Raw genomic sequence first — 16,451 nt, forward strand, 5'->3', positions numbered from 1 at the left:
GGAATATTATATGTTGAGTAACAGAACAGACTAGATTTTCGAATTGGGGCTTTCAACAGTACTTTTGTGCCACATTGTTACATGTCTTCATAATGTTGGTCCAACAAAAGCTTTTTGTTTTTTAGCATATTTACAGCTGTCCTTTTGAAATACATCCTCTTGCTTGCTAGTTATCAAAAAAACAAACAATCCAATGTTAATGCTTTAAGGCTGTCAAATCCTTTTCAGCTGAAGGACAGCATAATTATCACTGCATTGTTGGCATTTCCTACCTCCTGCTCCCTTTGGAAGACAACCACTCTACCTCCTTTATCCCCAGTGGCCAACAGCTCCCCCGATGAGTTAAACTCCACCGTTGAGATAATGTCAGCTGCAACACAGGAAGCAGAGCAGACAGGGGGAGAAAATGTCAGTGTGAACAAACCTGTCAAGTATCTGACAGAAAAAAGGAAACACTTTTTCAATGGGATCTTCTAGAAAACACTTCAGGAGAAAAGGGAGGGGAATCTCATGACAGTCCCACAGAGGACTCCTCGGTGCAGACAGCCCAGTTTGGAGGAAATATAGGTTAGGAGAAACCACTGGATGAGTCACTGCATGATAATTGAGACTCTTGTCTGATTGAAGTGAGCCAATCTGTGTTATTTAATTGCACTTCTGCTTATTAGAGGACTCTGCCGCCGCACTCTTGCTCATCACAAAACACATTCAAAAAGCTTTAATGTGTTTTAGCAACATCAGTTATCAGTCGCCTGTATTTTACATTTTGAAGCATCTCTGCATAGCTACAGGTTCACCAGAAAGTAAATATCGGACACCTACCCTTAAGGTAGGTTTTCCTCTCCTCAAAGACATACAACTGCCTGAATTTAGGAAAGGCTAATGGTGACTGTAATTACGTATTATACAGCCCAGGGATAAATTGTCATATCATAAAGTCTGTCTCTCACACACACACACACACACACACACACACACACACACACACACACACACACACACACACACACACACACGCAAACCACAGCAGAGGCTAGCCCGGTTTTAAACAGTGACAATAATATTAGACAGAGAGAAAGAGAGAGAGCGCTTGTTGTTTTGTACCCCCCACGCCCTCTGTGGACCTGCTGCTGGTGGAGCTCTGAACAGGAGAGGGGAATGTTGCTATGGAGACCGTTTCCATCTCTAGCGGCAGTCAGAGAGAGCGAGAGAGAGAGTGTATGTGTGTGTCAATAGCTCTCTGACTTAGTTGCTGATGCTAGCTGTAATTCAGCAGACAGTGAGAGAGAGAGAGAGCGAGAGAGCGAGAGAGAGAGAGAGAGTGCTGCAATAGAGTGAAAAACCTGCTACTGCATCTGGGGGAACGAGTTCAGTTCAATGCAGCACACAAGTTCAGACAATAGAGTCCCCATAGACGGACTCATCGCTTCACAAAAACCTGTCGTGCATGGTGGAAATGACCATGCATCCTGTCTGTGTGTATACTGTGAATCTGGCTCTGTCCTCCTCCAGTTTTAATTTAAATGTTAGAGAAAGTCACAGATGAGGCCAGAGGGAGGGCAAAACTAATTATATTTGAATGAAGAAATAATGACCTTTCACAGAGAAGACAAAGTCTGACCTAATTGCAGCCTGGGAGAACCCTTCAATGCACCATGCTGGTGTTGCATGTACTGTAGCAACACATGCTAAAGGCGCTCTGTAAATGCATTTGTACACCTCATACATGTAGTGCATGTATGAGGTCTCTCTCTCTCTCACACACACACGCACACACACACACACACACACACACACACACACAGTAATGTCTTCCAGTACCACCAGGCCAAAGTCACTCATGTGAATCGAATGGAATCGGCTTAGCATTCAGCATTCTTTAATCAAAGCTGGTTTCGCCCTTTTTTGCCCTTCTCCTCTCTGTTTCTGCCCCCTCCCCATCCCCCCCCCACTGCCTCTCTTCTTTTCCCTTCCCTCATCATCATCATCCACACATTAAGTCACTGAGGGGAAACAGTAATTGATGGATGCTATTTAACAAGTTTACACACGAATACATCCTTCAATCATCTCTTTGAATGATCAACCAGGCAGAGCCAGTGGAGCTGAAACACACGCTAACGTGATGGAATGCTCCCTTAAATGAGTTTTTTTTTCTTTCATGCAAATGATTTCAGACCAGACATGACTTGTAATTGCGTTTGTGAATGGCAAACATCTTCTTCAAATGAAACTTTATGACAATAGAAAAATAAATTCGCAGCACTGTCACAGGTGGGCAGGGTGTCTCAAATGATTTCTGCTGTTGTCAGTTGTTACATGACCAAGATGACTTGAATTAGAGGGAAGCCAGACACTGGACTGATCAAATGCTTACTTGGATGGACACACACACACACACACACACACTTTCTCTCTCTCTCACACACACACACACACACACACACACACACACACACACACACAACCAGATGAAGCCTATAAATCCTGTGGCCAGCCAGGTCTGACAAAGACAGGTCAGCGCTTCCTGATGCATCAGAGGGATGCTTGAGATAACACACATCCATCACCAGTAATAACTCAGACGAGCCTGCTGGCCTGCTGCTCAGATGTCTACATGGAAGACTGAATTAAAACAGGCATGGCACAGTTCTTATCTGCTTCTATCCAACAATCTGACCCCCAATAACCCCTTCACTGTGCAATATAGAATTGGCAATCAGACCAGCTGGATGGAAACATAGATATGCATCGATTCTGGAATGAAAACCCCGTACGAAGAGCCAGAGACACAGGAAAACCAGGAAGGGAGGGAGAATATTGAGTTTATTTATAGAGGCCTGTGCACAGCACACCACCCAAAAGAGAGAGGTGCCACTAAATGCAATCACAGAGAAAGGAAAGGTCTGGGGAGAGAAGTCGGTTTCTCAAAATAGCTCAATAAAAGCTTGTACAGCAAGATTCACTGGCACAGACACCGGCAGAGACCAAAAATAAGAGTGCCCTGCCTAACCTCTAGACAACGCATAATCCTGTCAGGAGCTAAGGCAACAAGAAAGCAAATTGACGTTGATCTCGTGGCACTGCGGAGTTGTGTAAGACACAAAGACTTGAAAAAGGTGTGCCTGAATAGAAAGCAAGTTGCATAAGGGGTGTGCAGTATTTCCAGGTAGAAGGAGGGACGTGAGCAACCTGGTGCTGTGCAAAAGCTTTGTTAGAGGTAGAGGGGAAAGGATTACAGCACTTGTGCTGAGCTGCCTGCGTCAAAGGATCAAGCCGGAGGATAATTCAAGTCTGTTCTCACACTCCCTTTCACCTGCCAGTCTTGTTCCCTCAATGACAATTAACAAATGTGTCTTTAGTGCCATTCTTCCTAGGGAATGAATAAACACACGCTAGTATTACATGCTCTGGAAATGGAGACCATTCATGTGCTGAACAAGCAGCTGATAATAACTTCAATTCACACCACCAACAATAGAGATCAATCACATTTTTGAATAAACCCCACTACCTACTGGTCCGGTACCCCGTCAGATGATTAAGGGTTTATTCAACTCGATTACCTTCACATAAAGCAACAGAGCACAATGCAGGTCTCCTCATCAGAAGAGAATGACTCTTTGTAAGATCTGGAGTGAACAAGCTAATTAACCTGGTTTCTCCAGGATCAGCCCCATGAGACTGAGACAGGGTGTGTGTATTTTGTGTTCCTTTTTCTTGCATGTGTGTGTGTGGATTCTTTTGTGCATGTATCTTTGTGTGTGTGCATGTGTGATTTTTTTTTGTATCCCCACACTCCAGGGAGTTGAGGGTGAAATGGGCAAGACGTGATACTGCTTCTCTTCTCACACTTCATTAACACATCGCCGTGGTACACATCTGACTATAGACACAACACGAGGCAAAAATGGAGCAGAGGAAGAGGGGATAGAGGAACCAGCATTCATCCCCTGCAGGCCCTAAGCTGAATACCAAGAAGAGTGATTTCAAATTCTTGTTATTTGGTATTCTTTTAGAAATTGAAAATAGAGAGCAGGGGGGATGGTAGGAAAGCGAGGATGCGCAGTATTATAATCCCCCACCAAAAACAAAAGCTGACACTCACGCTCGATCTGTCTGCCTGCGATGCTTTGGTGAAATCCCTTTCATCTTCCTGTTTCCATCAAAGATTAGATGGCTGCTGTACAGACTAAAACCTTACATTTATTAGTGACCTTATCACCAGCACATGTAGCATTCTGAGTGGCGCTGCTTCCTCGACAGGACACGGGAATTAGCTATCAAAACTTACAAATATATCCCATTATAAAATCCCAGAAAGGTCAAGAACTGCTTAGCCTTGAGGCTAGCTGCACCCCGAATGACTCACACACAGTACGTCTATCCCAGTGCTAACTCATCTACTGACCAGGAAGCCATATCACAGTAGAAAAATAGGACATTTTTGTCATCGTCCTACAGTAGCAACACCACGGGTATTCTTTAATAAATTCTCATTAAACTTTCATGGTGCTTCAGACTTAATAAGAAGCTAATCAGGGGATGAAAGCAGCTGCTGAATAAGGAGTGCGACTCGCCCCAACTTCACAGCTTGCCATTAAGCCTCCGCTACCCCCCGCACCATCTCCATACATGTAGATGCACAGTCTTTCTTGCACTATGTGGTGAGGCGGGGCGAGGCGTTTTGAGTGCTTCATAGTAAATAATGGATGGGACCTGAGGGTATGGTGGGCTAAGTCTTTTTATGCCGGGGTCCTAAAGTGTGGCCCCAGGCCGTTTGCCTTGGCACAGCCGACAGAGCTCTGGCTCTGTTCTCAGCAGCAGCGGCGACAGCAATAAAGGCTGTGAGCCCTCTGTAGTGGGACTGCATCAGTATTCAGTGGGGCTAGAGAGGTCACATCACACACAAGCTTGTATCAGACAGATGTATAACAGCAAAGCAAAGAGCAAGAGGTAGAATGTGAAGAAGAGGGGGGGCAGGGGAGAGAAAGAGGAAGGGATTACATATCCGACCAGTTGTTCTTTAAGTCATTGTTCCACTAACAAAATTGTAAAGGACCAGAAATCAATACTAAAGCAGGCGTTATGTTAGGTCCTGCCTCACAGCCAGAAAGCTATTTGCATTTTTAAACCCAATGTGGTGCTATTTCATCCATTATCACAACATCCAAGGAGGAGGTGGCTGAAAATGAACTGTTGTAGGAGCACCACAGTCCACTGACTCAACACGCGTATACACAGCCACGGTGAGAAATCATCCATTCTGTCACCATTAGCAACGTGTCATCTGCAGGCGGTTGCCGAATGCAAATCAGAGTGTAATACAATTTTCTCCCCTCTAGATAATAATGATGACTCTGGAAACTTCACTTTAAAATTGAGGAGACTTTGAAATTTCATGCCTGACTACGAATGACTACAGCGTGTTCAACAGAGTCAGTGTAACCACCCACAGACCCACCAAGCACTGAGGGGTGGGATTGGTGCAAGACAAAGGTCAGCTTGAGTGACATCATTAGAGTATCCTGCTTTTGTGGACAAGGATTGCCTGAGGGGAAACCCAACCAACTCACTGCTGCTCATCAGAACCATTGTGTGTGTGTGTGTGTGTGTGTGTGAGAGAGAGAAAGTGTGTGTGTGAGTGTGTGTGTGTGAGAGAGAGATAACGTGTGTGTGAGAGTGAGAGAGAGAAAGAGAAAGTGTGTGTGTGCGTGTGTGTGGTCTGCACATACTGGGTCTGATAAAAAATGTGCAGTTTGGGGAATTCATAGAGATGGGCAGAAGACTGACTTTATAGCACTTAAGGGTGACAAGGATTTAGAGGTTGAAAGGAGACACACACACACACACACACACACACACACACACACACACACAGTAATTCATGATATATGAAGTGTGATGATCAGTCATAAATTACAGCAATAAAACATAACAAAAGCAGACATCTGAAAAGCACAGATGGGCTTCAGACTGGATGGTCCTTTGCTTTGGGAGGACATATTTGACAGTCCTCGTGCTGAATGAATGAGATGGTAGATGGAAGAGTGGGAGAGACAGAGAAGGAGCGACAGGGAGATGAAGATTCCCTGCCGTTTTTAAATCTCAGCGCACACATCAAACAAAGATATTCATCGCACCCTCTCGCGCACTCGCTGCGAACCGGTGGCAGTGAGTTTAGTTGTGAAAGAGAATCATCTAAGCCCTAGGCAAATAATGGTGCTCTCCATTTGAATGAAGAAAAGGAAGGAAAAGGGACGAGGGGAAATGGCACAAAAGCGTGCAAGAATGAGAACATACGTATGTCTTTTGAGCCCTGACTTTGTTTCTCCTCCAGCCTGCAATGGCATCTGTAACCTGAGCCCCACAGAAGCTCTGTGGTGGCTCTGACCCACCCTGCAGCCACTCATAACCTCCAACAACATCCATCCTGTTCAATTGTGTAGAGTGTGTCCATAAATATCTTATCCCATGTGGAGCTCCATAATATTTGAAATTACATTCCTCTTTTCACTGATTTTGTTCCTCACCCAATCTTATGGTAAGTGGGTGGCAAAATGTGTCTGGTGTGAAAAAAACTAAAGGATTTCCCAGTTCTGCAGTAACTATTTATACAATTGGCAAGCCTTCCACTGAAACACTGCATCAAACTGAACAATAAAAACCACTCAACAGAATAGGACAATTAAGCTGAAGATGGGAGATGTCCACTTATTAAGGAATTGAAAATTGAGCTTAATCTGTGGTTAAAAATATAAAGTTATTCATATGTGGCCCTTGGCATTTACAACAAATACAGTACAGAAGGGCATTTAGCCTCTATGAAGTTTGATTGTACTGCAATAATTTTAAAACAAAAAGCCATCAGACCTCAATGTTTTTGTAATCTCAATGCTATCAGTGCAGCAGATAATGTCTATGAGCAATCTGCATAATTGCATAATGAGATCAACCACCATTTTCACCTATAAATCAGTGTTTTATGTTCATTAGCGATCCAAGGAGCTCATAGAGAAAAGCTGGAGCTAATTGGCAGAACATAAGGGAAGTATTAAACATCACTTTTAACAGGTTGGAACTCAAAAGGCTGATGTCTGTGGTCAATGAGGAGAAACACATGCATGGAACAGAGCAACATTTGTAGCTGCAGGGTGGGAAAAAAAGGTTATGTGCATTGCATACAGTGAAAACGTGTGTCTGTGGATGCATGTGTGCTAGAGAGAGAGAGAGATGGATCCATATTTCATTGTGTTGTCTCCTTGAATTAGGGCACCTTGCCTGCTCCTTTTTTTTTTTCAACAAGTGCACACAGAAGGAAAAAAAATACATTTTTTCCCACTACTTCACACATTCTCTTTAAACTCAGAAACTAGGGAATAAAACATTCTGTACTGGTGCCTCTACAAGGAACAATCCAAACAGATTAAAAAACCCTGATTACTCTGATCAAGATGCTTATTATAGCGCTAACCGGTGATGGGAAACCACCCCATCCTGCCCAGTTATTACATTCTCACTGGATCTTCACCACAAATGACCAGAATGTTCCCGTAATAACCCCAGCTTATTCTGTGACTAAGGTGATTAAACGAGCTTTAAGTGATCCCACCTTTATGCATTTAATAGTCCCCGCACAGCATCATTATATAGCCTAACATGAGGATATTTATTTTTATCATCTATTTATGCCATCTTATGTGTAACCTGCTGTCATTTATGGGCTACTTAATAATTAGATTGACCAATTTCTTGCTGTGATATTAGCATCCCTTTAGCTACAGCCGCAGGTTATTTACTGTCAAACACCTTTAAACTGTGTTTCTTTTCAACATCAAAATACCTTCGGTTGCATAGTTGTGGTCGCGAAGGAAGCTGTTGTTGATTTTCCGGGTGTCACTCTCCTCCTCCATTGAAAAATCGGCTGATTCGAAATCCTGAAAGCGGCAGACCTGCTCCCATCCTGCCCGGTACCGTCAGCAGGCGGGCTGTGGGACCAGCGGGGGGCCTGTCATGGCTCCAGATCTCCGGTGTAATCAACACAATCGCGATCAAATACCTGTGATGACGACGGTGCACGGGGCAGGTCCTGTCCACACCTCGGGTGGCATCCAACAGACCGACCGTCCGCAACGCAGTGACAGTGTCGACTCCAACAGTGGATTTAATAGCCTAATTATTGCAGCGCGTCATAGGTGCGTCTGCCTCAGGGAACTCTTCAAACGCGTATCTCCCAAAAATGTCAGCACGGAAAACCTGCAGCTTAGAGCTGATGATGATTTCAATAAACGTGTTCTTGAAGGTTGAACCTGAAGTAGCAGCAGCAGCATGGGCGCACTCCGTAAATCTGTTCTGGAGGACTGGAGTTTAGGCAGGCGAGATTTTCCCCTCCCAGTGCCAGCGGGGCGGGCGGGATTATGCGTCAACAAGCTTGCTCCGATCACCTCCGCATTTCCATGTCATAGCCTACAGCGATGCATCTCCACTTTTTCTGGATCCAGATTCTGCATGGTCTCCTCGCTCTTTCTCATTCATTCATTGATCGAAATGGCCCGGCGCCTGCGATCCCTGCAGCTCAGCTGACTCACTGTGCCGGATAGCGCAGAGCTTCACTGTAGCTGCCCACTCTGCTGCTGCGCTTCAGCAGGGGCCCCTCCCTGCTGCTTGACGGCTGGCTCTTTAAAAACCTACAAGCAGCAAACGTGACGCTCAGTTGAACCACCAGGACTAGTAAAGACTTCAAAATCTGTTCACAGATTTTTGAACCACCGAGGTTTGTGTGTGTGTGGGTGTAAAGTCACTAGTAGCAGGTTGCTCTTAAACTACCATTCCTCCATTCTGCTTCAGAGGCATCTATGCACTGCAGTGGCTTGTGTTACTTTTCTTCTAATTAAGACCCTAAAAACAGCTATTCAAGCCACAACACTGAGGTTTGGATGGATGTGTTATGAGGTGCATGACATGTCACATTTCTGTCCGAACACATGACAGAGGATTCAGAAATTAAAGGCAGAGAGGGGTCACAAAGCAGAAAGACCGAGACAGAGAGAAGGAAAGGTGAACTTAAACTAGAGAACAGAGGTGACTAGAAAGAATAAGAAAAAATAACCAGAGGCTGATTAATTAGATTAGTAAGGTCACCATCTGCGGCTCTTTCGGGAAAGATCTGATTTCACTGCTGAGTTTAATGACGACGCACAAAACGAAGCTTCTTCTGGTCAAATCATAATCTTTAATGAGTGTGTGTGTGTGCAGCATCAGAGTGCAATGCATCTCAGCTCTATCTACTCACTTTACGCTAAATCTCTTTGGTACCACAAAGGGACTGGGTATCTCCCCTGCACAAGCCTCAGCGCACATAGCATCAGCAGAGATTGTGGAGCCCCCTCTACTAAATGCATTAGCTCTCTAATCCACAGGACCATTTGCACATCCAATCCTCTTCTCCTCTAATAATGGGGATCTGGCTGTGAGGGAGGCATGCTGCACATAGCAAAAAAGACAGGGGCCTCCTACACATGCTGTTTTACACCCCATCAACCTCCAAACTCCATCTCCATCAGAATACATTACGGGGCATTATCCATGCAGGGGGATAATGAAGGCTGCTGGAGCATCCGTGAGGACTCGTGGTTCACGTTTCCATATTTACAGTCCTCCACACCTTTAATGAAATCAGCAGAGAAATGCTGCCATCCTTGACCCTCTTAGATTTAACTGAGTGGTCAATAGCATTTCCCACCTCTATCAATATTTAAACAGGATATACGGGGACAAAAGAAACACAAAGCCCTCCTCTTCAACAAAGACTTTGGCTAAGTCACAGCTGAGCAGGCCGAATAAACTGAAATGGAATCGGCGAGACAAAAGGGTTTTATAGAATGAAGCCACATGGATGAGCGGTTCAGTTTTGTCAGATTTTGTTGGGAGTTGAGGGGGGAAAATTATGAGGCAGAAACATGGTTAAAGCACAGATATTTGACTGTATAATGAAGGAATAAGTGGAGACTGCTGCTTGGAGCCAGAGCCTGGGATCAATGCTACAACATCCATACAATATCCTCTCTTCCTGCCTTGGTCCCATTCGCTGTGCATACAAGTCCTTACCTGCATTCCATTCCCCTCCAGCACTTCATAATGTGACTAAGAAAGTAATTATAGGTTGATACACTCATATTCTCAAAGCCTTCACTCAAAAGGCCCCAAGTTTCTTCACCCCGCGGCTCAATTGATGCTGTCCTCCTCCTCAGAACACCAAGCTACTTGTTCTCCTCCGCTACCTCAGCTCTCTCGCTCATTACACCCCATCTCCCACTCCACTGGGTAAGACACTAGTGACTGAGCGTCTACAGCCCAGCTGCTGCGTGTCAGACTTGTAGGAAATGCTCTGGGGGGCGGCCAGAATTGGAGAGCGTGTCCTCAATTCTCCTCGATCGTGTGGACAAAGTGGGTTAAATTAGACTCCAGCAGCACCAAACATAGGGACACAATCACGTGGCAATGATATTTTAGTCATGGCCAATTGCTTTCCTTGATGTGTTGTAATTGCTTGACCCGGGGATTCCGGTGAAGGGCTACAGGAGGCAAAGACGCTGTCTGCATACCAAAAAAACGCATGCATACGCTTTTACATATAGATACTTGAGAACACCGCAGCTGTTCGGCACAGTTCCCTATACTTCTACACCTTCATTGCAATTACCTCATATCTCAGAACTTCAGTCAATAGTGTATTGATCGGTGGATAATGTCAGGTTTAAATAGGCGAAGATATTGACTATTGTCATCAGTTAATCCAATAAATAGGAGGTTGTGGTAAATAAATCCCAAAGCATATACGCAAGGTAACCATAGTTTGGGCTGAAAATGCAATAATTTATTTTACACCAGTTATCTTGATTGTAAATTGGTCATGTCAAATCTTAGACACAATGCTACTAGAATACCTTTATTTGTTATTGTACGGCTATATAACAAAATCTCGATCATCTCTCTGAGAGATTTGTTAAGTCCTTGATCCACCTGCATGTGTCATCACCGATAGCTAGATTTAGCAGTTTGGTCATGATTATATCAAACGCAGAGCTGAGGTCTACAAACAACAATCCTGCATATGTCCCCAGGTGTTGAAGGTGAGTCAGTGCAGCATGGAGACGGCGTTTATAAGAACCGCTGTTGACCTGTTGGTCCAGTGTGGCTGGAAGTGAAGTAATCTAGTGATGCTTTTTAGCATGTTCACTATTTATTTCAATGTACTGACATGCTATCGTTCTTCAACTACCAGTATACACGAGACTGGAATGTTTTGCAGGGTTTGTGATTCATAAATCAAATTTCCTATAAACATGACATTTTCAATTGATGGTGCAAAAGGAAGAGGTAACTAAAGTTATTACAATTATTCCAGAGGGGAAAAACAACATCTGTGCCACATTTCATGGAATATCATTGAGTAGCTGTTGGAGGCGTTTCAACAGAGAACCTCGTGGTTTCACAGAGGGAAATGTCAAGAGATGATCAGTCATAGGGACACGCCATTTGGAAACATAAATGAAGACGCAAAAAACTGTGCCCCGGGCCATCGAGCTGGTTTATCATATATTTCATCAGATGTCAAAACTCTGATGTGCTGGCAGAGTAAGACTAAAAGTCAGCTTTTTTTCCACACAAGTAATTTCTATCATTCATTTTATGTTCATGTTCATCACAGCTTGACTGAAACATGCCCATGTCAGAAGGCAGAACACAAATGTTATAGTCTTACCTGTTCATTTAACTGGATGCAACATGACCAGGGCACTCATTCAAATATGAAGAAACATGTTCACGTGACATTTGATTAATGATGAACGGAGCATTAAGATTGAGCTGCTGAGCAATAATAATATCTATAAAAGATTTCACAGCATGACATGTTCAAAATTTCTTGACAATTTATTTGACACTTGGAACAAGTGGTGGACTGACCGACTGAGGCTGCCTAAAACTGCTCGCTGCTGCAGCTTCAAATCCAATATTGCCATAATTGCTAATTGATTTACAGCACTACCCACAATGCTTTAATACATTCAGATATTTTAAATGAATAGCTGCCGTCCCTTGAACAGCACAACAAAATCTGTGATGGAAAGCAAATCTAAACTGCCTGAAGTCATACAATCATGCAAATTGAAAACTATGGATTATTTTACTCAGGAAAGCTGTGGTTACAGAATTAAGATTTAACCCTAGGCAATGTTTGACCTACTTTGTTTCAAGATTTATTGTAGAATTATGAAGCAGGTATTCTCACAAAACAGCTGTTCCTAAAAACTGCCATCATTTGACCAGGATGCTTTAACTGAACATAAGAAAGGACTGTATTATTATATTATAATAGTCCAGAGGTTTGAAAGCACAAAATGCAAAATAAAACAAAATACATTAAAAACACTAAAAAAGGCCATTTTCTTCCTCTTTAAGGTAGAAAGGTAAAGCTGTAATTCAAAACATATACAGTAAAGCCTATTTAGTAGTTGAGCTGATTTCGTATGACATGCCTCAGTGGGACAAGCTGTATCAGAGCACAACATGCTGAGCTACACAGTTGTTATGGTCATAATTTTTAATGTCTGTTCACCGGTTTTAGATTTTTTCTGTGTTACCCAACAAATCAGGATGATAATCATTCAATGGCATTAAATTCCCTCTCCAAACATTCATTGCCTGCCATTAGCCATGCAACCCACCCTGGCATTAAGAGCAGCTAAACACACGGGGGTAATAGGATTGGCCTGGCAGTCCATCTGTCAGGGGACTGAGTAGCAGCAAACCCCAAGGAACGAGTACCTGGCCTGGATACGCTCTCTCATTCTGCCCTTTCTTTGCGGTCTACTACGGAAATATTTATACGGTTTTTAAATGTAACCTCTGTGAAACTAAAACACTGCCATTCAAGCACATAAATGCCAGAAAGAAAAGGTAAAAAGCTGGAAAATACAGTCTCTAGTGGGAGTTTATAACCTCCTGGCTTTAAGTAATATAAAATGCTGCTACTCTTCTGTTAATAGACTACAGATGGAGATACATGTAGTCGGCAAATGAATTGAGTCAGGGTGGGGGAGGGATAACAGAGGAGAACTCAGGGCCTGGAAGAAGGAAGGGGAGAAAGATAAAAAGATGGATGTATAGTTTTGGTTGAGGGCATTAAATCAAGCCTAGAGGCTGTCCCTAAATCAGTAGGCTTTACTCTTGGTGTCATTCCAATTACATCAGGATGAGACTAATGCTCCATTGCTCCGAGACTTCAGACCAGCAGGACTGGATTTTCTGTTTCCCCCTGACTCTCTAGTCCCCTCCCCCAACCTCCCCCCCCTTTAGCTCTCTATCTCTCCCTCCTTCGCTCTCTCTCTGCCTCCCTTGATAATAAATTAATTGAAAAGAATGCATGTACAATGATTAGCGCAGGACGTAGCATTTTGGTTGAACATTAATCAAGCGAAATGATTGTGTTTGCATGTACACACCTCAAGAACAGAGGCATGGATGCATGACCCACATTGGCATCTATATAAAGCAGGTACCCTAATCACAAAACACACACATATACACACTTATAATAGCCTTTGTTGTGTTAAAATGTTACGAGCAATAAAGCAACATACAAATTGGCCGACAGGTGAAGAATCCTACAACGCTGCTACACATTTTGATTTGTTTTCTGACTACACAGTCTAGTCTTGCTGAGAGGAAATGGTGCCACTTAACAGAAAATCATTGCATTGCGCTGCTACGGTTGCTAGGTAACTGCAATTGAACTGGCATTGCAATGCAACACAACAGCTGTCCACATAATTGGACAATTAAGATCTTAAAATGTCATTATTTTGGTTATATTCATCTCTATAAAGGCTCAAGCACGTCCCAACACATTTTGTACTAGTTGGGTTAATGGGAAGAACACAGAGGGCTCATGTTCGGAGGAAAGCTGGCTTTCATTAGTGAAAATGATCAGCGCTTTATTGGGAGAAAACAGCAAAAACAAAGTCTGTCTGTGCGGCCCTGAAAGACTGGACAAACACAGTGTGTTGTCAAGTATGCTATATTTAACCTACAGGACTTTCCTCTATGTGTGGACGCATGAAAGACCGACTGGTAGAAAGTAGGTTAAGCAGGTTAGTGAGTGCCTACAAAGCCACCTACCCATACACAAGTAGGGATCAATGCGCAGCTTGTGTTCAGAACCGTGGACAGCTCTGCACTGTGCTGAAGCTAGCAGAAAGTGAAAAAGGCCTAAAGGGGAAATACAATTTCTATAAAATGTTTCTCAGATGTCGTATAGCTCGGCTTTCATTTGAACAAATCAGAGAGAAAAGCTAGTGGAGTTAGTTCAGGAGCTGCTTCTAATATGAATTAACTAGTCAGTATAATAAAAAATGACTATCACGAGTTTTCACAGCCTTTTGTGTCTTCAAATATTTTCTCTGTATCAAACTAACAATCAAAAACTAAGAATAACAAAACAAAGAAACTCTTTTCTGTAAATGGAATTCTTTTCCAGCTTTCACACAATTATACGCTGTTGTAATGTACATGCCTACTGTGTGTGCTGTAGTACCATGCTGAAGCACTGTTATGTGCCAGCATGTAGGTAATCACGCTTGTTGGACAGGGAGTGTCTATTCAAGAAGAACTCCTGTTACTAACAAGAAAAGCAGCAGTGTGGAAATAGCCTGACCCCACATCTGAACATTCTTTTCTTCTTTTTTTTTTTGCTACAGCTTGCCAGAGAGGGTTCCCTGCAGCCATTCAGTCATGTTTCAACCAGCCCCATGTGACAACAGAACATGTTCTCTGTGCACCTCGGTTCAAGACTCCCCCACCCACACACACACAGACTCAAGCTCTCACACGCAAATGCACATTGCTTTATTACAATAGTCCACACACACGCACTCCGTCAACAACAAAGACAAACACATGCAAGCATGTCACACTTAGAGGCTGTAATCTCCAGGAAAATCCCATTTGGCAGAGCAGCTGCCAGCGTGGATCACAGATAGACTGTAGTTGTGGTGCCCACAGGGTAGCAAGCTGTCCATCCACACTTTTCTATCAAGTAGAGTCGCCAACCACCCACCCACCCCCGAAACCGACACGCACACCTAAAGATGAGCTTAAGATGGGATCAGGCCCTACCACTGTGATGGTAAATTCTTGCCATTTGCCACTCTAATAGGTAGGTGTCAATAAGCTCAAACAGCCTTTTTCTCATTTAAACAGGGCTTTGCTTTGTTATTTAATTTATTGATTTGTTATGAGTGGGATCTATGTTGCAACGTAGCTGCAGGGATTTGCCATTTTTGATGTAGCATGATGTGAGGAGACTTTCTGGCAAAAGTGGTCCGTCCATCTGTCTGCTTATCGTGCTGGCTGGCTGTCAAAAACACTTTCTCTGTTGATGTGAAATGAGACTTGGATAATAAAATAAAATATTAAAATCATTCTAAATCGTTCATATGCATTACAGATCTAATAAAAAACAACAACAAACTATATCCACCCATCACAGCATCCACAAATGTATACAAAATAAGATTAAACATACAATGACAGCATGTCATGTGCTCGAGGCTCCAGTATTAAAGGAGATAATCTTATAGCACCACCAACTGGTAAAAAATTAATATTACATGCTTGAACCTAGGCAACGATTTAAGATTGATTTAGCTTATTTTAACTCCGGCCATGATCCCTAAAAGCTGTTTGTCAGCCTGTACAGTTTACAGTACCACAGTTATGCATCTGTGTAATTTGGGTTTGTTTACTATTACATTCACATATTTATTGATTTTTTTGGACATAAGTGTGCCTACATTGTTAAAGATAAATGAGGCTGGGTCCTGTCTTTGTTAAGACCAGAAAAGCAGGATGTGCATGTGCATTGTTGAGCAGGGATGCACCCATCTTATTCGCCCTTTTGTATTCACTATTCATTTACTAAAGTGTCTCCATGTGATGCTAAGCTTAGAGAAGGTCATTCACTGGAAGAGACCTATTGACTGGTTGAAAGTCGTGGCACATTGATTGTATGTGTGTGTGTGTGGGAGGGGGGGGGGGGGGGGGGGTGAATTTGTGTTCAACATTCAAAGATGTAATTACTTTATTTATTTGACACTTGTCTATCTGGTGCAAAAAGGCATAAATAATAATCAAAACAATACAAAAAACCATCTTGCTATTGATTTTGTAACCAGCTGGCAGGCAAATGCATTTTTTCAAACACTAAATTTTATAGTGCATCCCTTGTTTTGAATATATTTTGTAGAATAAATTAGTCAAAGATAACAAAAAGCAGACCTTAACCATATTAGAATTCAGAGAAATATACCAATATTAGCACGAAAAAGAAAAATGTCATAAACATATAATGTAATGGATGTCATTTTAACAAGTACTTTTGTGAATGTTCC

The 16,451-nt window shown here is 42.9% G+C and overlaps 1 protein-coding gene across 2 annotated transcripts in view; it reads right to left on the bottom strand.

The window, feature by feature from the left end:
- ppp2r2ba (protein phosphatase 2, regulatory subunit B, beta a) overlaps positions 1 to 16,451 on the bottom strand; it is a 42,184-nt gene that overhangs the window by 12,164 nt on the left and 13,569 nt on the right. The window contains exons 1-2 of one of the 2 annotated variants that reach the window (XM_082558161.1): positions 7,844 to 8,599; positions 273 to 370 (exon numbers count right to left, since the gene is read on the bottom strand). In XM_082558161.1, the coding sequence (XP_082414287.1) occupies positions 273 to 370; positions 7,844 to 7,913 (168 nt within the window). In that variant the 5' untranslated portion in view covers positions 7,914 to 8,599. Of the gene's footprint in view, positions 1 to 272; positions 371 to 7,843; positions 8,600 to 16,451 lie in introns of those variants that run through there. The other variant, XM_082558160.1, reaches the window with a different exon arrangement.

The sequence above is a fragment of the Aulonocara stuartgranti genome (assembly GCF_965226115.1).
Source record: "Aulonocara stuartgranti genome assembly, chromosome: 2".
Classification (NCBI taxonomy): domain Eukaryota; kingdom Metazoa; phylum Chordata; class Actinopteri; order Cichliformes; family Cichlidae; genus Aulonocara; species Aulonocara stuartgranti.